Genomic DNA, 26,170 nt, shown 5'->3' on the forward strand with positions numbered 1-26,170 from the left:
CTTTCAGCCCGAGGCTGGCTCGTCTCCGTCCTGCCAGGTTGTTCCTGATTGAGAATTATTGTTTTGTAAGTATCCTGTAGTTTGTTAGAAAGTGGGGAGTGATTAAGACATTCTACATCAGTTTCGGCTTGTGATGTCGAAGGTATTCTGAAAGAGCGTTGAAAAGACATTGCCCTGGCATCGGGCGGTACGGTCTCTAGAAAGTTTTGCAAGCAAAGGCACAGGATTGTCAAATCGGAGATGACAAGTTCACTACGTCCAGGTGGCGCTTAAGTCATTCAATAACGAAGGCTCCTGAAAACCAAAAGTGATTTTGTCAAGAAACAAAAAAGTTTTAGCTTGATGGAAAAAGTAAAAAAAAATCTCCCACGAGGTGAGTAGTTCGCAATAAAAATCAATCGAAGAAGGTAGAGCCCCAGTGTCGTTCATTACATTTATTCATCTAACATATAAACAGATAACAGATTATATAAAGGGCTGGATATTGTAAAGCTTATATACAACTCGGCAGACTACCTTTCTGCAGTAGAAGAGGATCTAAGGGCGCTTAACTTCAGGGCGACTGGAAGTAATTGGCCCAGGATCGAGTCCAGTGGAGGAGGATACTACCCCAGGTAACCATTAGCACTATATTTTGCATTTTTGGCTTTGATAGTTCTATGTTAGCGTTATAGTCGCAAGCATGGCTTAAATGCCATTCAAGGAGCTGTAGCCCATCAAGCATCAAGTGAGTATAACGACCCCTTACGTTCAACAATGAAGTTACAGATTTTAGGGGGAAAGAAGGTCTAAGATTTTGTGACAGTACATACACTAGATATACAAAAAAGCGTAACAGAGGGGCAGGGGGGTTCAGAAATCTCAAAAAGTAGTGGACGTCATATTTAAAACGCCCCTAACACTGAATCAATATTTTGAAGCCACAATACATGGCTGGAGGTCACATCTCTCCATCCTCGACTGCACCCCACGCTCGCTAAGTCATTATGTACATGGTCAGTCCACCTCGCTCGCTGCGCTTCACGCTTTCTTATACCTATCGGGTCTAAAGCGAACACCATCTATGCAGGGTTGCTTTCCGACATTCTTGCAACATACCCTGCCCAATGCGCCCTTCCGGCTTTAACTACGTTCAGGATACTGGGTTCGCCGTAGAGCTGGCGATCTCGTGGTTCATCCTTCGCCGCCACACAGTCTTCTTGCAGACCACCGAATATGGTGCTAAGCACCCGTCTCTCGAATACTCCGAGTGCATGCAAGTCCCCCCAAGCATGGTCCAAGTTTCATGTCCGTACGGGACTACCGGTCTTATGAGCGTTTCGTACATCTTTTTTGATCGCAGTTTCATCTGCAGCTCGTAGTAGGCCCGACTTCTACCGATGATGAGCATTCGTGTTTAACGACCAACATTATCATCAGTTATTATCAACCATTAGCAAGGATCTATAGTAGACGAATTAATCGACTACCTCGAAAATATTCAGTTCATCTTTTATTGCTTCTCGCTTCAGGCCGGTGTACAGATCTACCACCTTTACAAATGTTTGACTGACAATGTCCACATCATACGCGAAACAAATAAATTTACTGAATCTGTTGAAAATCGTACCCTATCGTACCTCGGCACCTTCTAGCGTAATGTTGAACAACAGACACGAAAGTCCATCACCATGTTTCCGGCTGAAGTGTTCGCCCGAAATCTTCACACATTTTTGCTCACCATCCACCGTTGTTTTGATCAGTCTGGCACGGCATTTTTGGAGGATTTGCCGTACAGTAAAGATCTGGTCCGTCGTCGAGCAGCCGTCAACGAAGATGGCTGGATAACTAACCAGCGAATAAGTATAGTTATACAATTTTTGATGTCGAGGAAAAATGAACCGTCTTTGCTTTGAAGTACATGATATGCCTGACTTTTGCTCTCGACCTTGGGTCATCAATGAGAAAACGAACGACCAGTTTCTAGTTGCCGGAGACCAGCGGTCAATACAGGACGAAAATTCGTGTTGATCAAACTGGCTTCGGTGCTTTATTAATCATAACACACATAACTATTCCGGTTCCGTTATTTTCTTTTCATTATCACTTGTCTAGATTCTATGGCTTTTGAAATCAATGAGTTTATTGATTAGTAAAAGTGACTCTTCAAGAGGGAAATGGCCAACAAAACTCATCATCAAAAAATGTCGATGTCCGATAGCAAATTCTTTTTCGTTGAAGCAGTATAAACAAACATACACGAACACACTCCAAATAAATTTCAAAAACTTTCTTTTGCGTTTCGTAAAAATGCAACATATTTTCTTCATTTTCTCACACTTAACAAAAAAAAACAATCGGCTTTTTCTCCTATAGCAGTGATCCCCAAAGTGCGGCCCTCGAAACCTTTTCCTGCGGCCCGCGAAGGTTTTCAGAATATGCACTTCATGTGGCCCATTAAAAAACATCACATCCAGGAAAAGCTATCATCGTGTCCAGTTTTTCGTTGTACTATGGCTAACGGCAACATACTTTGGCGTTTTGGTATTTTTGGCGCTTTAACCGACCTGAATATAGAACGTTCTAAGGTAAAAATAATGTTGTCATACATTGCGCCCTAATATGAGTTCTTCCATTCAGTTAAGTTGTGGCAAAATTCGATTGGAGATTACTTGATTTATAATTCCTGAAAATGCGTCATTAGTTGGGATGATGAAGAAAAGGTTTCCGGAAAATTCTTGGAAATAATGGAAACACGGTAAACAGTTCAGAGTTCAGATTTACTCAATTTTCTATTCAATACTGCTGGTAAGTGGTTATAGTTTGACTGGGATAATTGTTTTTATTTTCTGAATTTGTTAGTTTGAGATATTCAAACGGGTTTACATTTGCAGAGTCCGACGTTTCGATCCGTTGAGTCTTTTTCCTGATGAACATTTCCCTTGGGAAAAGACCAAATAAACGAGTCGACACGTCGGGCAAGGCAGATATAATCCCGTTTGAATATCTCAGATCGAAAAAGTCAGAAAATGAGTACTGCTGGTAAGTTCACTGGTTTCAAAAACACGTTTCAAACATGCTGTAGTTGTTTGCAACAACTTTAATTGAACAATAATCCTCGAGGATAAAAACAGTTCAAACTCTTAGAATCGGTCGACTTCTGTTCAGAGAGCCAACCAGCTATTAAAGCTCTCGCTTCAGTCAACTCCATTGCAGAATTGCAGTGTCTTAGTCAAGGCCTTGACAGGTCATTGCCGACTGAACTATTTCGTGGTAAATATTCAACGCGTTAAATCATTTGTTTGTGATAATTGTGTATCCGATTATGGATCCGACCATCAGAGTATTCTGTTATTTATAATCCGTTGTGGTAAGGAGTTATACGGTTTTGTACGCTTTGCGTTGTATACCCTCTTCAAGGGCCCTTTTTCCCAATATTTTCCTTTTTTTTACCATTCACATTCCCTTCCTTTTTGTTCACTTTCTGTTCCGTCAGGCTGTGAATACGATGGCACAAAACTCTCAAATTGAGATGAACGTGCCCCTGGAGCCGACGTTCTTATACCTGATGGGCTATGTTTTCCTACACTACCAAAAATCCACACATATTTATTGGCAAAAATCCATAGTTTTAACTTATGATGTATATCAGCGCACACATAATCATTCTCCACGCGAGCTACTAATAAAATATATATCCAAATAAACTTTATGTGTGGTCTCGAATTAGGAATTATATAATTTATGTGTGGTTCTATATCGATTATATTAGGGTGGAGCTATTGCAATATAGATATTTTTGGCAGTGTATAGTATCGACCGATCTTTAAACTTGCATAATGCTCCCACGGGGAAAAATGGCCTCACTCATAAAATCATTCATATAATCTGTTGTAGAGTATTTATGAACGAATATTACCATTATAATTCAATGGAAAATATGAGCAAAATCCCTTCCTGTTCACTCAAGTTTAATCCATTAAAAAAAACGAGAAAAGCAAAAACAAACAACCATGCGTTCACGATTATTTTACATGTAAATAATACAGACATTTCACACCACCGTTCGGGAGTTTTTCCCTTGGCCCATTTTAAAAACATTTTGTAAATGCGTTAATGAAATGCGTCATGAAAACCTTGTTGTTTTGAATAGGAGATCATTGTGAAATGTACTGGTTTCGTGGGATCAAACCCCATCGAACCTTTCCCGAACTAAATCTATCACATGTTGTGCATATGCATAAAACGAGTTTCAGACATAATAATCGGTATTCCTGTTTATATTTGTAAAAACATATAAAAATCTTAAGCGGTGCATTTTGGACTGTTATCCCCACAGTTTTTAAATGCTATAGAATCGTAATAACATAACAATCGACGCACACAGAACTAAGTGCATCATTTCGATCAGAAGAGATGGAATAAATTTGTTTCAGTGTAATGGGACAGTTTCTATTTAACAGCGTGAAAAATGGTATGCATTTGAACGAAAACTTATTTATTATTGGTGACATTATGCACAATAATGATTTGAAATTCGCAAATAGGACATTATTGCTTAAGGCTTAAGCTCATTGAAAGTATGATTACTATTTTCACTATTACTTTCATTAATTGTTGAACCCGTCCAGGTATATTAATTCATTGTCGAGAAAGAGCAACATAGCACTTTATGACTTTGATTAATTATAAATACAGTATAAGTACTCCAAAAACTTACTTAAATACGTAACAGTAAAAACACATTACAAACCCTTTTACTCATCACAATTCCTTCATTATTAATAAACTCCCGCATCATTGACTAAACCCCGATGATGGTCGCACACCGTCTGCTTGGCTGCTTTTCGAGCTCTTTCCCTTTGCGTTCTTCCCGCAATAAAGCTCGTTGGTACGGCAAACGTTTGTCTGTGCGGGGCAACCCTCGTCGTCCAACACCAGATAGTCGTCAGCAGCGCACAGTGCTTCCGCACTAGTCTGCCTTGCCTACTACTGCCTTTCAACTGTCCATACCGCAGACTATAGAACAGATGCGTTATCAGGCAACGTTTGAGTCGCATCGCATGAATCACACCGCAGTGAATTTCAATTTTCTGCTTTGCCTTACGATGGGCTATTCTCATCAAGGCAGCGTGGCCGAGCGGTCTAAGGCGCTGGTTTTAGGCACCAGTCAGAAATGGCGTGGGTTCGAATCCCACCGCTGTCAAGTGTTTTTTATGGGCTCCATAACTCCCATCTTATTAAAACAGCTAGTAGAAAGCTGGGGTAGATTTGTTTCTAAGTTTCACTTTTTCTCTGCAGTAGAAAAAGAACCAATTGAATTTGATTTGTTTGTTTCAAGAGGTCAAACAGAAACAAATAAGATGGGAAATGGAAAATTCTACTCATACGACTTTGATCCGTGTACTACTAAAATAAATATTCATCATCATGAACAAGTGGCAACGTTAACGATGATGTTCTTATGTTCATTGATGCTTCCGTGTACAGATGCGCCATCGGGTGTTAACTTCTATTATATATTTTCCCTGAAAAGAAACATCTTCTTTAGGTTGCCAAGAATACAGTCATATAGGTTACTTAATCAATTCCAACGGTTTCCTCTTATTTTAGTATTATTGGCAATATAAGAGGCATCATGTTGACTACACAGCCCGGAAGAACTTTCACGATGACGTCAAATCCCGTGCATGTGGAGCTTCATAAATTTATTAACACTTATGACTATAAAAAATAGGTATGTCTGACGCCAATCATTTTTCCTTATAATGGTGCACACGTCTATTACAGGCCATCCTAGATGGGAAGAATTCGATGAGTAAAAAGTGCTTCTCGAAATGATTATTGATTTTAATACACGTGTGGTGCTATAGAGCCAAGAGAGAAAATAATCCAGATTGCACATAGATTTAAAAATAGTGTAGCTTAGCTAGAAAATCGTAAGACTATTGCGGATTAGACCCAAATGAGACATAATCACAAAAAAATAATCTATTTGTGAAACATCAAATGAATGAACCCAATTATGAAAAAAAAGCCTATTGTTAACTTAGCTGTTTAATTGAAATTACTGAACATTATTAGCAGTGCAAATGCATGAAAATAAATTAGACGAATAACTTCAACCTGTGCGAATTATGAGTTAAAAACGTTTATTTATTATTATTTATTATTTCAAGACAAATACCTAATGCTTTTGATATGTATATAGACTACTGCTGAACAGAGTTGGTGGGCCATGATACCAATAATAAAATTTACAAATACACAGGGGACCTTGGAGAACTGTAAGCAGATCTACTCGAGAAATTGCCATTCACATGTTAACTTTTAAATCCATTTTTCCCTTTTTTCCCCTACGTGATAAGATGAGCACGATGGACCGTTCAGGAGGCAAGCGTGCATCAAACGATGATATGATTCATTTAGGTACGGACTCCATGGAGGACGGGTGAAACGAACTTGATCGTGGGAACGTAGCGGAAAAGTAAACTTATGTTGAAATAAGGAAAGTGAAGATTGTGAAAGGATGGTTTGTGTGTACGTGGGTGTGCTTAATTCTGCATGGCAGTTGGTGGAAGAGCTATTTAATGGGAGAGATAAATGAACGATATTGTCGTTATGATGATGTGCTAATTATTAAAGATACGTTTAGGTTCATACTGCAAACGAAGAACTCAAAGGGACAGTTCCATTTAAGGGGTAAATAGCGAATGCAGGATGAATACAAAACAGTTGCTTGAAGAATTCATGCCATACACCTTCCAGAGAGATAACTGTAACCATAGAGATATAACGTGGTTTTGAAATCTCGAAAAGACGTTCTTTTTAAATTAGTATGGGAGGTTTTTTGAAATTATGCAGTGCCCGTGGATGGCTCATCTTGAGCTACTGGATATCTATCAATGGGCTTTTTCCTAAGGACTTTCAGTTTAAATGCAATTTCACCATACTTCCCCCAAAGTTAGCCACGATATGTTAGAACGATAGTTTTCAAAATATCACTCCAAATTTTATTTTAAACATCCGAAGTTCAAGTTTCAAGTGTTTGAAATATCAAAAAGAGCGTGCTAGGTTTTCCAATAAAAAAAATGAAACTTTTTCATAGATAAGGGAAATTGAAAAAAAAGCAATCGGTAGACATGCAACTTCCCTACGTAATGCTAAATTTTCTTAAACATTAAATAATTTTCCAGTAACCAAAGGGGTATTAAAAGCTTTTTATTTAAAAAAGAATTAAAAATTGTAAATACAGTGAACTCTCTCTAACTCGAAGCTCTGTAACTTGATATTTCCCTTACTTTCAAAGTCCCTTGAATCTAGCATACCGCGTTCTCTCCGTAGGTCGCTATATCTCTTACTCGATACTCTCTAATTCGAAGTAATTTCTCAATGCATTTTCACCTCAACAACTCGATGTTGTCAGAATCAGTCCACATTATCGATATAATTAGAAGTTAGAAGTGAAAATGATAAGCAAAAAGTGAGAAATGAGAAGTAAAAGGTGAGAAGTAAGAAATGAGAAATCAGAAGTGAGAAATAAAAAGTTAGAAGTCAGGAATGAGCAGTGAGAAGTTCAACTTTATTTATGTTTTTTTTTAACACATAAAAAAGGGAGAAGTGAAAAGTGAGAAGTGAAAAATTTGAAGTAAGAAGTAAAAAGAGAGAAGTGAGATATTTGAAGTAAGAAGTGAAAAGTTAAGTGGAAAGTAATAAGAGAGAAAGTCAGTGAGATATAAAAAGTTATAAGTGAAAAGTAAAAATGAGGAGTGAGAAGTGAGATGTGCGAAGTGAGAAATGAAAAACTAAAAGTAAGAAGTGAGAAATTTGAAATGAGAAGTGAGAAATGAGAAAATCGAAGTATGATGTGAGAAATGAGTAGAAGAGAGTGAGAAGTTAGAATTGATAAATTGGAAATGCAAAGTAGTAGTGAGAAGTGAAAAGTACGAAATAAGAAGTCGGAAGTGAGATATAAGAAGTAAGAAGTGAAAAGTGAAAAATGAGTAGTGCGAAGTATGAAGCGAGAAATAAAAATTGAGTAATGGGAAGAGGAGATGAGAAGTGAGATGTGCGAAGAGAGAAGTAAGCAGTAAATAGTAAGAAGTGAGAAATGAGGAGTGAGAAGTGAGTTGTGAGAAGGGAGTAGTAAGAAAAATAAAAACCGAGGATGGATAGTAAGGAAACGAGATTCTTTCTCTTTCCGTCTTTCTTTTTTCTTCTTCCTTCTTCTGTCTTCGTTCTTCCTTCTGTCTTATATCTCTCCACTCACTTCTTACTACTCAACATCTCACTTCACTCACTATCATCTCTCACTTCTCACCCCTTGTTTCTGTTTATCTCACTACTCACATCATACTTCTCACTTCGCAACTATCATATCTCACTTCTCACTACTCATTTATCAGCACTCACTTTTTTGACTTTTTATTTCTAACTTCCCACTACTATATTACTTCATGCATCTCACTACTCAATAATCACTTCCGTTTCTCAGTACTCACTTCTCACTACTCTTTACCCATTTCGAACACCTCATTTCTCACCACTAGGTTCTCGCTGTTCACTATTCACTTCGAATATCTCACTTTTCACTTCACTTAATTAGAAAACAAATTTGAAACTAGTTGATCAAACGGCATTCGGTGTTCCCTTTCTCGATATCTCTCTAGTAGAATTTATCATGAAGAAATCAGAATTTTTCATTGAAAAAGAATATAAAAAAATATCAATTATTTACAAAATTTTCCACGGAACATTCACGAAACCGAGTTTGTGGTTCTGTTTTTAGCGGTCGGTCAACGATTGAAGGTGTTTTGTATATACCGTTTTGATTCAAATTCTGAGCATGACTCATATTCCGAACAGTCGCGTTTGAACGATCATTTGTACCTTATTTGCGAAGTTTTCATTCTTGGTCCTCCGTACGGAAAACCGATGAAATTCTTATTTTGAGGGTGCTAAAATGTGTGTTCGTTATATGAGTCATGTTAGGGATTTGAGTCAAAACGATACGTGGAACATTAACAAGATCCGGTTTGTTCTCCGTTGGACGGTTCGTAAGTTAATTAATGAATATAGTTTAATAAATTTTTAGCATTTATTTATATTGACAGACGCTCTATATTGTCGAATAGAGCTCCCTATCATTTACCTAACCCATTACTACAAACTTTTTTTGCCGAGACATCTATGAAGGTAGCATGGGATCCCTGCAGCTTCACTGGTAGATGTTGAACTAACATTGCAACTGTATAGCAATAAGGTACTAATCCCAAGTACCAATTTGCGACAATATACACTGCCCATGATCGCATATTTGTAACATTTACATTTTTATCAATTTTGAGTTTAGTTTAAGAATTGTCTCCAAATTGTTAGTTTCGTAAGCTGACTTGTAGAAATGTTCTGTTCATGTTCTGCGTATCCTCCGAAAATTTAAGCTGATTTAGTTAAAAACTAATTTAGCACAAGCCATTTGACAGATTCCACGCAGAATGACACGTAAATAACGATTTTTTAACATGATCATTTTTAATTGGAATAAAATTTTGCACATATTTTCGGCACAGCAGACTGACCATTTTCCACTAATTTTAAAAAATGGCCACCCTCCAGTAATTTATACAAAGTTCGTATGTGTTTTTGAGCAAATTAATGAAAAAAACTTGGAAATCGTTCATAGTACGAAAAAACTGCCTGTGTATGAATTGTAGGGGACTAAAAGGGATTTATGGAGAAAATATTACACTTGTCAAAAACATTATTTGACACCGAAAAAAATCGATAATTAAAGTAAAAATTGAAATATCTCGAAATCCTGTACTGTAAAACCTCTTTTTATGCTTCCTCTTTTTACTCCCCTATTTTTACGCTGATAATTCGAAAAAACGCTCCTTCTTTTTACGCCCTATAGGAGCGAAAAAAAAGTTTCAGCTTTTATATGAGGCTAATTAGGATTAGTTTCAGAGGATGTTTTTTAAATGAGCTTAGTGCTTCGGATGTTTTAGGTACAACATTTAGGCTTGCATGCGAAGTGGATCAACATGAACATATGCAATGAACGCGTTCTATTCTATGTAGGGTAAAACGACCTATTATGGAGGAGTTAAGCACCGTGTCAAAACAAAATTGATTTCAAAAATTATTTAAAAATTACCTGTTGGTCTTTTTCACATTGGTGTAGTCGTATAGATTGCTCGTTAACTATAATTTCGTAAATATTACGTCAATTGTGCAAAACTTATGTTGTTTTGTTTTTATCATCATAAAAACAAACTACCACAATAATAGGACGCAGTTGCCTATCGTTGCGACATTTTTTCAAGGTCAATCCTATTGTTGCGGTATTGCATGCAATTCTTATGAAAATCGATACCACAACAATAGGACCTTAGCAGTACCGCAATAATAGGCTCAAAGGATTCAAATTTTAAATGAAAAATGTAGATTTTTCATAACTTTGAACGGAATTTTATCAAACAAAAGCTGTTCTAGTCGTTAATTCGATGAGTTTTGGCGTATCCACAATTGTTTTTAATGCTATTATATCCAAAATGGACTATTTTAACACTACCGCAACATCAGGACATACCACAACGATAGGACGTTTTACCAGTCTTCAAGGTGCAGCGAAGTGCAGATGTTTAGCCATGCTCTCGCACTCGAATGAACATTCGCTTCGGGTTTGAACCTACACTCGTCGGAGTGAACATAAGCTCGAGCGCTGGCTGAATGCTCATGTTTTGCACCGCGCTCACAGCGCCGCTCAAAGCCGCGCTGAAACACACAGCTGGTTCAGCGCAGCTAAGAGCGGCGCTCAAAACATTGATGTTCAATGGTAGTATTTCATGCTCAGGGAAAGTTTGTTTAACGATTTGTTTTGCTTACGCTTCCGGTGAAATAAGTTTTATTGTACTTTTTTAAATTAACTTATAATTGTTGTATCATTCGTCGTATGAAACAGTAAGTAATCAATGATTTGTTTATTCAAATTTGTTTGATTTATGCGTATATATATATACCTATAGCCGTTTTGGATAAGCCGGTGCGAGTGTTTCTGTAATTGTTTACATTTTCTAAGAACAAACGATTGGAAGAGCTAGCGTTAATCAATATTAAATAGTGTATAAGGTAGTATAAGCAAAAATAATAATGGGTATGAAATGAAAATCTAGCTCAAGCTTATCATTTCACTTCTAAAATGTAAGCAATGTGACCGATGCAAACTTCAAAGCGGGATAAATTTACGCCAAATCCAATTCATTTCCGAACTTTTCTTCGAAAATTTCAAAGCCAAGCACGATTTTCGCCATTCCTTTGAATGCAATGTTCGATCGCGATTAAATTAAATATCCACCAACTAGACTTTGCACTCTGTCGAGGGTAACAAATAAACTCGATTGAGTACACTAGGGTCAATTTTTACAGAGATTTAAAAGGTTTTTCGCGCTTTTTTCTACGGGAATTTCCCCCCTTGGTTTTTTGGGGAAGGTTGAAACCACTAAGCCCCGAATTCCATTGAAGTTGTTTTTAAATAATGGATTTTATGATTTTCGTGTTTTCCACAGTGCAAGATTGAAAATCCTTGAGCCCATCCGATTGGACTGTGGGCTCAAGAGTTAAGGTGAAAGTAATACATTTTTTTTATAATCCACGAATAAGGCGATAATAGGTGGATTAATCAGTTTTGACCCTTCCTTCGGAAGTGTCTATAATTTCACTTTGTATGCGTTACGCAGGTGTGTTACGTATTAATCTATCGAGAAATCTCGTGAATTATTAAATAAAATGTATGGTATTTTAAACAAATTCACGTTGACATTGAAAATATAATTATAACAAATGATATGACATGGAATTATGCCTATTTTTATGATTTATTTCAAAGAAACAAATGATTTTAATTGAGGATCATATAGAAGTATGTACAAAAAATCTTCTCAGAAAAGCCAAAACGTAAAATTTGAAGGGGATTTCAAAAATTTCTTCAGTGAAAGCTAGATAGCAAATATGAGCATGTTTTGAGACACTAATAGATCACTTGTATGCATGTATGTGTGCGTATGTGTGCAAATTCTGAAATTTACTACCATAAAAATCTCGCTCATTTTTAAGGTATTGAACAAGTTTAGTTTTACCAAAGTAGGCATTCATTAGACGAATTATATGTTATTATTGAACGCTATTGAGTTTCGCTCAAATCAATGATTGATTTAGTGAGTTCTGGATTAATTTATATCGAGGTCTCTGGAAATTACGAGTCCAATATATGCAACCAGCGTTACGATAGTTACTAACCATGTCACAATAGTTATTCAATCCGATGAGCGTCTTATAGATAGGCAGCATGAAGTACAGTACGTTATCATTCGTTGAGTTGTCACTCAACCCGTGACATCCGCCTTTGGGTAGGCAATTATTTTGTCACTTTCACGGTAAATCGCCGTGGGAAGCTGATTAGTTTTTCATCGTTTTAATTACTGGAGTCTGGAAAAAATTTCCTTATAACTAAGGAAGGGTCAAAATCTCACTGTAGGTGGATTAATCTGGGTTTTTTTAAATGAAATGGTATGTTGCCAAAGTATTTGTTGTGACGGCCGAGAGAAATTAACACACAACAGCTAACTAACAAATTATCTTTATTCACTAAATATACATTCGTTCAAGCACGCGACCGCGGACATGTTTTTTCCTTACGTTCGTTCGGTAACTTTTTACTTTCTGACGTTTTTACACGGAGAATAGAAAGGGCTCATTCTAGAGGTTATTAATAAAGAGATCAAGGTGATTATAATGATAGGGTGTAACATCTCTCCCCTTTGTAAAACGAAAGTTCTTTGAGTATTTTGCAAAAAAAATCATAAGTCCAATCTAATTGGAGCTTTCACTGCCCTAGTAGAACGCCTCAAAGGTTGTTCAGCTTCTGTCGTAGAAGCTGGTACAGTTCTAATCACGGAAGGAACTGTCGATGATTCAGGATCAGGATCTGGCTGAACTGGTAGTTGATCACTTCGTATCTTCGGAGTATGAACAACTGTACTCGTTGATGGCACCTTAGCACGTACCGGAGTCACCGCTCCCGATGTAGACGCAGCCATACCTTGTGTGTAGTGTTCCAGGTCTTCCGCTCTTACAATGTTGGTTGAAGTGTTCGGAAGTTCAGCGCCTACATTAACAATGTGGTCAATGTGACGCTCCCAACACCGCCCGTCATCCAAGCGGACAGCATACCGAAGCTTTCCAACCTTCTCAGCTATTTTCCCGAACTTCCATTTATCAGCAGATAGAAAATCTCGAACACGTACACGATCACCGGTTTTGAATTCTCGCACTACATGGAACTTCGTATCAACGACTTCGTTCTTAGGTAGCATCAGGTCAATCCTCGATCTTATCTGCCGGCCGAACATCATCATCGCAGGAGACTGTCCAGTCGCAGGATGTATCATTTTGCGGTACGTCAACAAAATGTTGCAGAGTTCCACGTTCAGCTGTGCCTTCGTACACTTCATCGCCTTGAGTTTCTGCTTGATCGTTTGCACATACCGTTCTGCTTGGCCGTTAGTGGCGGGGTGGTATGGTGCACCCATTTTGTGTACCACTCCATTCATTCGAAGGAACTGCTGAAATTGTTCAGCAGTAAACTGTACACCATGGTCACTGACAAGTACAGACGGAATCCCAAAAGTACTAAAAATCTCACGACACATCCGAATTGTACTGTCAGCAGTGATAGAACTACACACTCGTACCTCCATCCATTTTGTATACGCATCGACCAAAATAAAGAAATATGTATCCATGAAAGGTCCCGCAAAATCCACATGGACCCTTTGAAACGGTGCAGTAGGGGTCTCCCAGCAATGTAATGACATCTTCGCCGGCTCTGGTCTCACCGACTGGCAATCCACACAGTTCGCGATCATCTCCTCTATTGCTTTGTCCAAACCGTTCCACCAGCAATATCCTCTTGCCAGTGATTTCGTCCTTGTTGTGCCGAAGTGCGTAGAATGTAGCTCTGCCAGAACTCGCTGCCGTAGGGAGGGTGGTATATACACTCGTATTCCTCGCAGCAGACACCCTTTTTGCATTGCAAACTCACTCTGGTCAATTCCAAAACGATCTTTGCCTTCGACCTGGACGCCGTATTTAACTCCTTGGATCAGATTCTTCACGGTTGTATCCTCATCAGTTGCTTGTGCCAGCTCCGCAACTGTGAGCGGGAGTGTTTCGATCTGGTGCACTTCCACTAAGTCTGACTCTTCGATCACATTTTCTGCATCACTTGTTTTAAGGGGTATTCGAGAGAAAGCATCGGCATTGGCATTGTCCGCTGACTTCCGGAACCTTATTTCGTAATCGAACGACTGCAAATACGTTGCGTAATGCTGCATCCTCAGAGCGGACATAACTGGTAATCCTTTGTGTTCCCCAAATATTTTAGTCACCGCTTGGTTGTCCGTAACCAAAACAAATCTTCGGCCGTACAAGTATTGAAAGAATTTCTTGACGCCGAAAATAATCGCGTACGCCTCTTTGTCCACGTGCAGGTATGCTTGTTGGGTACGATTCAGCGTTTGCGACGCAAACTGAATTGGTCGCTCCGATCCGTCAGGAAAATGTGGCTCAGCACAGCGCCAACTCCGTATGGTGAAGCATCGGTAGCCAACAAAAGAGGCAGCTCCGGTGAATAGTGGACCAAGCAGGTCTCCGCTTGCATCTGCTCCTTCACCGCCCGAAATGACTTCTCGCATTGTTCGCTCCACTTGAACGGCACATCGTTCTTCAAAAGATTGTTTAGAGGATACAGTACCGTGCTTAGATCTCGAAAAATCTACCGTAGTAGTTTATCAGCCCCACAAAGGAACGCACCTCATCTTTGTTGGCTGGCCTCCGCATTTCTTGGATGGCTTCCACCTTATCTTGGATTTTATGAATCCCTTCGCTATCAATTTGATAGCCGCAGTAGTCTATCTCGTCGACGAAAAATTCGCACTTGCTTTTGTTGACTCGTATATTGTGCTCTTCCAGACGACGCAATACTTCTTCCAATCGGCGTAAATGAGTCTCGTCGTCGGGTCCTGTAACTTTGATGTCGTCCAAAAATACACTGACACCCTCGATGCCTTGGAGCAGCGCCTCCATTTGACGTTGCCAGATAGCCGGTGCAGATGCTATCCCGTACATAAGACGATTCGGACGATACAGACCTCGATGAGTGCTCAGGGTGAGAACTTCGCGGTCTTCCGGAGCGACCTCCATTTGCAAGTACGCTTGTACCAGGTCAATTTTACTAAACTTCTTCCCACCAGCAAGAGAGGCGAATAACTCATCCACCGTTGGAAGCGGATGCTTATCCACGACGAGATTCGGGTTGACAGTTTGCTTGTAATCCCCGCAGATACGCACACGATTGTGGGACTTCTTAACAGGCACTATCGGTGTCGCCGAATCACTATGATTGACCTTTGTCAAAACTCCTTCCGCCTCGAGTTTGTCAAGCTCTGCTTCAACCACACTCTGCATATTGAACGGAATTTTGCGTGCCTTCAGGAAGACAGGACGGGCACCGTCCTTCAATGGCAGGTGAGCTTGTACCAGCGAGATTTTTCCAATAGATTCATCGAAAACCTTCGGAAACATTTGCAGCAATTCCTTCAACGCAGCAGTAGAAGTACCCGTATCGTTCATACTAGCTCGATCCGATCGCGAAATACCGTTTTGTATTACATTGACCGCACTTCTGTTCCGCAGCAGCGCATTCCAATCGACCGACATACGATTCAACCACTCGCGCCCGATTAGTGGATGCTTTTCCGATTTCACGACGTACAACGGTAAACGAGTGCTTTGTCCATCGTATTCGACACAGGTGTCAGTTATCCCGAGCACTTCAATGTTTGTGTTGCAATAGCTCACGAGATTGGTATCGCATTTCCGCAAAGATCGCGCCCGGCAAAAGTTTCTTCCAGCAGTTCGCACTCATGATAGTTACCGGTGATCCCGTATCTATTTCGAACCGGAGCTCCACTCCGTCTACCCGCACTTTCATCCAAAACTTGTCATTGTCCGAAATGTTATTTACCGAACACACTTCACGAACATCGTAGCAAGCATTATTGTTATTATCGGAATTGTCTATGAAATTTGTTTGCACCTTGTTTTGCTTGCCGCCCGATCGCGCACCACTTGGCTTTGAGTCGGATTTCTTCATGCACACTCTTTCCAGGTGCCCTTTCATCCCGCAGAACCGGCATTCCGTTTGCTTGTGCTTACAAACATTTGCAAGGTGTGACTTCTCACCACAACGGTAGCAACTAATGCCACTCCCAAGTGTGCACTGTTTGCTTTTTGAGTGAAACGCTTTTAGCCTTCGCTTATTTGAAACTTCGAATGGATCCGCTTACCTGGTTGATGTTGCAGTTTGTTTACCTCCAGCTTTCCTTGGCTGCCTTCGATTTCAGCTCCACCCTTTTTGGACAACTCCATACTCACAGCGATATCACGAGCGTCCTGCAATGTGAGCTGACTTTTTTCCAGCAGCCGGCTACGGATGTTGTTCCTCTTGATGCCAAACACTAGTTGGTTACGGAGTGCAGTGTCCAAGTACTGACCGAAGTTGTAAGTGATTGCAATCCGCCGAAGTGCAACCAAATATTCATCGATGGACTCATCCGGCGATGCTGCAACTTTGCATCAGCACTTAAACCGGAAATTTTCACTTATTTCCAGTGGTCGGGGATTGAAAAACATTTCCAGTGTGTCAACAATCTGTTGATATGTTTTCTCACGGGGAAGTTCAGGTGCGATTTTGTCACAAATAATGTCGTAACTCTCCGGACCCATATGATGAAGTAGCAAACTTTTCCTTCTTCTACGTCGGCGATTGCATAAATAGTGAATGCATTTTCCAGTCTTTCCACCCACAGCCCCCATTTGAGCTTCCGTCAATCAAAGGGGTCTATCGTAAAGCTTGGTGGCGGAACGCAAGCAGCACCACGTTCAGCACGAGTACGGTTAGTAGCAGCAATGCGTCCATTGTGAGCACGACTAGAAGCACAATTTACTTCATCCGAACCCGCCATCCTCGTCGCCAGAACTGTTGTGACGGCCGAGAGAAATTAACACACAACAGCTAACTAACAAATTATCTTTATTCACTAAATATACATTCGTTCAAGCACGCGACCGCGGACATGTTTTTTCCTTACGTTCGTTCGGTAACTTTTTACTTTCTGACGTTTTTACACGGAGAATAGAAAAGGGCTCATTCTAGAGGTTATTAATAAAGAGATCAAGGTGATTATAATGATAGGGTGTAACAGTATTGTTAGCTAATTTCGAGTCGAGATGTCCGATACCACCCGTGAAAGTTGCCGAAATAGAATTGAATCTGAAATGTCCGTCTGGGATTTATAAATTCATGATATTTCTAAGTAATTTAATCGTAACCTCATAGATATTTCTTACCAAAACATCCTGGGATGAAAAAACTATACAAAAATTTCCCCAATAAAAGCAATGTTGATCATTTTCCATTCAGTGATCTGGAACATATGCGTTTGTTTTATTTATTAGGCACATTGGTTAAGATGGCTGACATCAAAGCACTTTTCTTTGCCTATGACGAAAACGAAAAAGTTTTTAAATGCAAAGTTGATGGATGTTCAGGGAAACTCAAAGATAGTATGAGCAGCTTGCGACGACACCTAGCTCAACTTCATCCGGAAATTGCGTGTCAGATTGGAATAACAGCGTACAAGCGTAAATGTGATCAATCTAATGAAACTCAACAAAACAGTCCAGCTAAACGATTGAAACCAATAACCGTACATGTCGATCCCGTTGAGTTTCATTGTTCTCTGGTAGAAATGGCCGCAATAAAATCAATCCCGCTTAACTTCTTCAACTCGAAGTCCTGCAAATGCACGATTGGATTATTAGCAAAAGCTCTCAATATACCAGCATACGGCGAAGCCATCGCTTCCGACATTGCAAAAATTGCCAAAATAATACGGAGCATTGTTTCCGAGGAGCTTCATACACTATTTTGTTTGGAATTCGATGGGGCACAACGGTACAACCGAAAAATCTTTGGCATTAATGCAAGGGTACTGGTCGATGGAAAATTCAAAACACGAACCCTCTCGATGATGGAAATTAAAACGCGTCAAACAGCAGAAAATTTGAAGTTGCGAATTGAAGAGGTATTGGAGGAGCATAACACTAATGTTATGCACATCTATTCCTGCACCACTGATAATGGGAAAAATATGCTAAAATGTGTGGCAGAACTGGATAAATCACAGCAATTAGCTCTCGACACTGAATTACACGGTTATGCGAATGAGGTGGCAACCGAAGATACTGTTGATGATATCGATGGAGACATTGAAGAATTGGAAAGTGTTGATGAAGCCCAGCTTGACGCAGAAGTTGATGAAATGTTGGAAGCCGTAGAAGGTATTTTTGCGTCGGGAAATGTATCATCGTGTATAAGCACATTAAAATGCGCTGCCCACACGATGAATTTAGTAGTGAAGGACGCTGTTGATACAGAGAACGAACTTCTAAAGAACATCCGAAAGATGGTGAAGTCATGTCGTAAAACGGAATATAGTCCATTTTTCGAGTTGGCAAAAATACCACTCCCGAAAATTGACGTAGAGACTCGTTGGGGATCCTTATTTGAAATGGTCAACTCACTCCGTAAGAATGAACCATTCTTCAAGGATTTGGGTGCTAAATTTCCTGAGCTACATTTAACTGAAGAGCAATGGGCTTATGTAGAGGAATTTGTGGCGGCATTTGAACCTATGTATACAGTTACAAAAAATGTGCAGTCAAATGATCTAGTCCTGGGAGATATTTTCAAATTCATCAAGATGTGCCAACTTCAAATGAAAAAAACTCCTGCAGGAAATAGGTTTGTCGGGACTGCCGTTGACGCCCTTACAAAACGGTCGAGAACAATGATGGACAACGAAGCATTCCGAGCAGCAATGCTATTCGACCAAAGATGGTGTTTTATGGAATCACCGTATATGACAACCGAGGATAAACAAGCTGCGATTGTAAGTATTTTATCAATATTAACTCATATAGGGAAATTTTTTCACAATGAGACAGTAAAACTAATGGGTAATGCCTAAATATTTCGTAAAAAGCTAGCAAATGGCATGTATTCAGTAAGGATAATTTGTGAAATTAAGATTTTACAATGATTCTAGTTAGTTAGTAGTCATCAAGGCCATTTGTGAAATTCTTTTCATGGAATTTCGCGACAAAAATCAAAATCCCAACTTTTTTGAAATACATAACTTCCAAAAGTTTTTTCAATAATTTCATCTATATAATTTATTTCAATGTTAAATTCAACCTCCCATGCAAAGATTTGGAATATGAACATTTGTGATGCATTGTTTATCAATAAAATATATAATTGTAGTATTAATCCTCTTGTTAGTTTTTTGTCCGCTATTTGAATCGCCAACATTTTTTCGAATCTGTATAAATATTGTACATGAAATTATTCACTCAAAAACTAGATTCAGTAACAGATTACTGGCAATTTGTAATACAATTAGTCTTTATGTTTACTTTGTTTTCATTTGATTAGGAGCATATGCTTAAGGTGAGCACCATTTTGAAAACATTCAAGGTGACGCCGGAACAGAATCCGGTAACAACTAGTAAAGCACCCAAGAATCTGGTGGAAGATGATTTGGAAGCTTTGCTGGAAGAGGAATGCCAACAAGCTTCATCGTCCAGATTGTGTCCTTCGCAAGTTGACCTCAAAGTGAAACTGTTAGAGTTGGCGAAACGTCTTCCAGTAAATACTGACATAATCAAGTATTGGGAATCTCGACGCTATGAAGATCCACAACTGTACGAGCTGGCCATGATTGCCCTGTCGGCATCAGCAACACAGGTCTCTGTTGAAAGATGTTTCTCGGCAGTTAAGTTATTACTGGAACAACATCGCCTACGAATGTCATCTGAAATGTTAAATGATTTGATGACAATCCGTTGTAATCGAGATCTAATCCCATCAGCAATGAACCAATTGCACCAGAATATGGCTTGAAATGATAAGTTTAAGTTAATTTTACATTTTATTTTGTGAGATAAATATGAATTCGTTTGCTTACTGTTGATAATAAATCGTTTTAAAGCATTGCTAAAGAATAGTTTATTTCTATAATTTAATAATAAAATGACAAAAAAAAATCTGCAATAATATCTGAGAATTTACAGTATTGGCATTCTCAATCCTATTTCAGTCTGGGTTCAGAATTTTTGATTTGATTTGAAGGAGAAGCTAACGGTGATGATGCCTTTTTCATTTATCGTTATTAGTTTACAACCGCTTTCAGTACACCTAGTGTGCAAAAAAAAAAAAACAATTAACTCTTATGTAATATAATTTGTCTTTGAGTTCATGTTTGTGCTAACAATTTATAACGACTTTTAAATGAACTTTGTCGATATTGGTGTATTTATACCGTTATAAACAACTCGCTGATATATTTAACTTTGTCAGATTATGGCAGATGAACTTCTATTCAAGAACCATAATGCTATAGCACTTGAAAATAACATAGAAATTGATTTCATATACAGTAATATCCGGATTTTATCATCCCTGGTGAATTTTGGGGTGATAAAATAGGAAATAATGTGACAAAATGGGAATTTTTTTCAATGTTTTAATTTATTTTACAAATATGAATCAGTGTATGCCTTGGGAAGGCAAAATACGTGAATGGAACCCGTTATTTCTTGTCGAAAAGGCTTACAAGATTCTTGACAAGTTCTCAGAAATGATTCATAACAAACCATAGGCGGTCAAAATTATTCCTTGGGAACCATTGTTGTTTGCGGTATTATTTACAAAAATAAAAAGAACGGCCAAAATTTTCAAGAATTTTTGGGATGACAAAATCGGGTCGAAACGTGATGAAATCGGGGGTAGACAAAATCGGGGAGAGACAAAATCAAGTCAATACTATATTGTTACGAAAAAATAGCAAATGCAAGCATCTTTACAATTTTATTAGGATTCCTTTGCAATTCCTGATCATAATACCTGGTTTACAGTTGTCATTTGAGTGATAAAACGGCCTACTTTTCCATACCAACAGAATGGGTGCTTTAATGACCATTATGCAACTCAATACATTGGGACAGTAGTTACTTGACTACATTTAGCTGAATTAGTTTGGGTGAGTGTTAAAATAGTGTACTCTAAGAGTCTCGTAATAAATGAAATGGTTTGTTGGACATAACATCACAATTTTCCAAAGGCAATTGCATCCATCGCTTCATAGCTTTTCAAGCTATGCAATTTGGCACGATAAGATGGAATCTTATTGTTCTCTGCCGCAACATAATTTATTGGCATGAATGATCATGTGGAGTAAATTCGATTGTACAATTTTGGTATAGATTTATCATATTAAAGCCCATTTTTCATCATTGCAAAAAATAGCGTGTGCAACTCGTTTGCAAAACTCGATTTTTTTCAGCACTCGTAGTATTTATCCAACTCGGCAAGCCTCGTTGGATAAACGTACAACTCGTGCTGAAAAAATCATCTTTTTGCAACTAGTTGCACAAACTACTATTATGGAATTTGATTAAACTTCATTTGGTGACTCAAATTATTCGCATACACCTGTTTGTAGAAGCCTTGTGAATTGTGTTTGCATATATTATTTCCTGCTTGTATCAAAGTCATAGGCCATTTGCGCATATATGTACATGCTTATGGTATAATTTTAAAGTAATCCTTTTTAGCTGCTTTGCAAATCTTTTAAAGCTAAATCTATCACTTTTTGCCTTTTTCGTACACCTAGGTGTAACAAAAAGGCTATACACCCGATTCTTTTTTTACACGGGGGATGCGTTCAGTGTAAAAAAAGTTTTCAGTTCAAAATTTGAAAATCCGTGTAAAAAAAGTTTTATGATTTCTCGACTAATCATGCGAAATGGAACAACTTTGCAAAAAATCCGTGTAAAAACAGAATCGGGTGTATATTCATTTCTTTTTCCAACTCGTGTTCGTTCATTTGCCCTCAATTCGAAATAGACAAAACATGCGTATCATATATGTAATGCTTCGCGCTCGGTGTCAACTGTGTCTCAAGCTCACAGCCTATGATCACAGCCTAAGCACCCAACTTGAGCACACAGCCTGAGCACACAGCATGAGCTCACAGCCTGAGTTTTCAGCTTGAGCTCAAGCCTGAGCTGAAGCGCGCCGCGCTCATGTTTTGCACCGATGTTCAGTGTTGACAGTAAACACGAACCCGAGAGAGAGCGCGCGCTCGGGATGAACATACACTTGTCAAATATGCACTCAAGCTCAGCGCCGCTCATGTTTTCGTGAAGACTGCGTTTTACCCTACCACAAAACGCATTACTTTTGAAACAGTCCGAAAGATCTCTGGTTACGGATATAGATCTTAAGGCCTATTCCGGGGTTTTCTGAAAAAAAAAATCAGACCGGACCGGGAATCGAACCCAGCTACCTTCAGCATCTGGCACACTCTGGTCAAGAAAAAAATTATATGGGGTCTTAGGGGAAAATGTTACAAGGAAAATGTTAAAAGACTTCACGGTTTTATCTTGGCAAACTTCCTCCAGTAGAGAAATAGGGCAATTCCATGGAAAAGGTTAGACTACAGAATGAAAAATGTGAATATTGCAAGGGACACCCCCTCTTTCTGAAGAGGAGAGGGTGAAGGTTGTAAAAAGCTTTCAAGTTGCTGTTTTGCGAATATGTTCAACCTGCAATGATTTCAGAGCTTTTTCATCCTATGAGCAAATAGTTTTTTTTTTGTAGCGGCACACTTGAAATATGTCCTGCCCATTATATCCATCTAATCTATATATATAAAAATGAAATGGTCTGTGTTCGTATCCGCATAACTCAAAAACGGCTGGATGGATTGTCTTCACTCCTTCAGCAAATATGTTCGTTATCGTTTCCGACGGGTTTATATGATATTTCCCCAGTCTAAAATCATTAGTTAGGTGGAGTAAATAATGAAATACTGAAATAAAGATTCGTATGGGAACCTCACATATAGGCAGTTCTCAACGTTAATATTCGCCTACTATGCAGGACAACGTCTGCCGGGTCAACTAGTTTTTAATAAATATTGAGTTCATAATCGAGTAGCAGCAGGGGGCAACAGGGACTATGTACAAGGGCTTGACGATCCCTCCCCAGGCCATCTTCGAGTTGTAGCGCCTGCCAAGGATATGGTGGGGTTTGACAGTGGGCACTGTTAAACCTCTATAAAAAGCTGCATGTATCCGCAAGTAGGCTCCGCCAAAGCGACCGTGTGCCGCTCAAAGCGCACAAGCCCAAGTCTTGGTGTTAGGTGGGACGCATTTACACACTAACCCAGCACTTGTGCATTGTAGTTGCCAAACTACCGTACGGAAGTGTGCTGGAGTGTCGGACTCGACCGTACCGGTAATACCGACTAAACTCCCTTGGGCTCCGCCATCGTTTCCCCCAGGAACTACCTCCCAGTACTACTTCTAGGCAGGAGGTTTGCGCAGGCCCAATAAGCCGCCTTTCAAAACAAGCATCCGTAGTGTGAATATTGAATCCGACCACTACCTCGTTGCAGTATGTCTGCGCTCAAAACTCTCGACCGTGTACAACACGCGTCGGAGTCGTCCATCGCGGCCAAACATTGGGCGGCTACAAGACGGTAGAATAGCCCAAGACTACGCGTAGCAGCTGGAAAGGGGCACTCCCAACGGAAGAGCAGCTAGGCGCAGCATCTCTTGAAGATGGCTAGAAAGATGTTCGATCCGCCATTGGAAGCACCGCAACCGCTGCACTAGGCACGGTGGCTCCGGATCAGAGAAACGACTGGTATGACGGCGAATGTGAGCAGTTTGTTGAGGAGAAGAATGCAGCATTGGCGAGATTGCTGCAACACCGCACGAGGGCGAACGAGGCACGATACAAACGGGCGCGGAACTGACAAAACTCGATTTTTCGGAGGAAAAAGCGCCAGCAGGAAGATCGAGACCGTGAAGAGACAAACGAACTGTACCGCGCTAATAACGCACGAAAGTTCTATGAGAAGTTGAACCGTTCACGTAAGGGCCACGTGCCACAGCTCGATATGTGTAAGGACATAAACGGGAACCTTCTAACAAACGAGCGTGAGGTGATCCAAAGGTGGCGGCAGCACTACGAAGAGCACCTGAATGGCGATATGGCAGACAACGGTGGCGGTATGGTAATGAACCTAGGAGCACGCGCGCAGGACATGCGACTTCCGGCTCCGAATCTCCAGGAAATCCAGGATGAGACCGGCCGGCTGGAAAACAACAAAGCCCCTGGAGTTGACCAACTACCAGGAGAGCTTTTTAAACACGACGGAGATCCACTGGCTAGAGCGCTGCACTGGGTGATTACCAAGGTTTGGAAGGATGAGATTCTGCCGCAGGAGTGGATGGAAGGTGTCGTGTGTCCCATCTACAAAAATGGCGATAAGCTGGATTGCAGCAACTACCGCGCAATCACATTGCTGAACGCCGCCTACAAGGCACTCTCCCAAATGTAATGCTGCCGACTAACACCAATTGTAAGAGAGTTCGTGGGGCAGTACCAGGCGGTATTTATGGGTGAACGCTCTACCACAGACCAGGTGTTCGCCATACGTCAGGTATTGCAGAAATGCCGCGAATATAACATGCACACACAATACACATCATCTATTTATCGACTTCAAAGCCACATATGATACAATCGATCGGACCAGCTATGGCAGCTAGTGCACGGAAACGGATTTAGCTTAGCTTAGCTTAGCTTTGACTGACTACACATATCTATGGTTGCTACTCCGTGATTGACCAGAATCAGTGGAATTGCACAAAGAATCAACTGAATGATTGACTGGGATTGTTCAAGCATTCTCAGTGTGCAAGTTTCAGTGACTCTAAAATTCAAATGATCAATAACGGCGCCGGCCACGTCCTTGTAGTCAGTTAGGAAGAAGGAAGGAATATTAGTAGGTGGTTTTTGCTATTTGAAGACCGTGTTTACCTCTGCGTCTCCACAAAAACCACAGGAAGGATTATCAGTTAATTGGTAGGCATCGTTGGATCTGGATTCACTCTGATAAGCGATGCGACCGTGCCATTCTTTATACACAGTGATTTTATCTAGCCATGAATCGGGCGCGAAAAGTAGTACAAGCTAACTACCGGGCGCGCAATGCAGAACACAATTTTTCGGCTGATCGCGCCATCGTTCTGCTGTCCGAAACAAGAGAAATCACGCACTGAACTGATTTTTATTACCGGCCGCGCAAAGCAGAACACAATTTTTCGGCCGATCGCGCCATCGTTCTGCTGTCCGAAACAAGAGAAATCACGCACTGAACTCCTAGTGCACGGAAACGGATTTCCGGATAAACTGATACGGTTGATCAAGGCGACGATGGATCGGGTGATGTGCGTAGTGCCAACCTTGAACTCTCAACCTGCACATCATCTCATGGATCGACTACCACCTGATCACTTGCCTCTGCATATAGCTGGCACTCGGCCGATGATAAGTCGCTTCTAACATGGAGATTAGACGCTGTTGTGGGCCATTTCTCCTTGGTATACAGGCTCTCGATGAAGTGCCATCGTGTCAAGTCTGTTTAGAATCTCATCCCACACTAGGACTGGGCTAGTGCTAGTTAGTCTAAAATTACTGTGATCCTAATAACTTCATGATATTCTTTAAAGAAGGTTCATGCTTCCTTTTAGCTTAAATGCGAATTGCTGGGCCTCTCGTTCGTTACCTTTCATGAAGTTATGCAAAGCCAGGTATCTGGCACCCCCAATCCTACCCACTACGTTTGACAATAGCCAACATTTTTGAGTTTCCCATTGTTCGGTTGAAATTGGGTTTCCCACTGACAATTCAATTTTGTAAACAAACCACTATTCCGAATTGATTTTTCCCAAATAGACGTAATTATTTTTTACCATTTTTCGAGAACTTGTGCGAAAGTATTATGCGAGGTGTATTTCAACAAGAATATTGATGCCTTTTATAAACTTTCATATTTCAATCGGCACCACGCGCTCTACTTCGCCAAAAAATCATGATATTTAAAACATATTTTCGATGGCAGGTTCTCGACGATTACGGTTACGCCTTCAT

General features: G+C 39.9%; 1 protein-coding gene and 1 non-coding gene across 2 annotated transcripts; both read left to right on the plus strand.

Moving 5' to 3' along the window:
• Positions 1-5,105: 5,105 nt before the first annotated feature.
• Trnal-uag (transfer RNA leucine (anticodon UAG)) lies at positions 5,106-5,185 on the plus strand. The gene has a single exon. It is a non-coding gene; the product is annotated as a tRNA-Leu (tRNA).
• Positions 5,186-18,131: 12,946 nt separating this feature from the next.
• On the plus strand, positions 18,132-20,065 carry LOC134210126 (uncharacterized). Its single transcript, XM_062686151.1, has 2 exons — positions 18,132-19,052; positions 19,598-20,065. The coding sequence occupies exons 1-2, from the start codon at positions 18,132-18,134 to the stop codon at positions 20,063-20,065; spliced, it is 1,389 nt and encodes a 462-aa protein (XP_062542135.1).
• The last annotated feature ends 6,105 nt before the right edge of the window (positions 20,066-26,170 follow it).

This window comes from Armigeres subalbatus, chromosome 2, assembly GCF_024139115.2.
Source record: "Armigeres subalbatus isolate Guangzhou_Male chromosome 2, GZ_Asu_2, whole genome shotgun sequence".
Lineage (NCBI taxonomy): Eukaryota > Metazoa > Arthropoda > Insecta > Diptera > Culicidae > Armigeres > Armigeres subalbatus.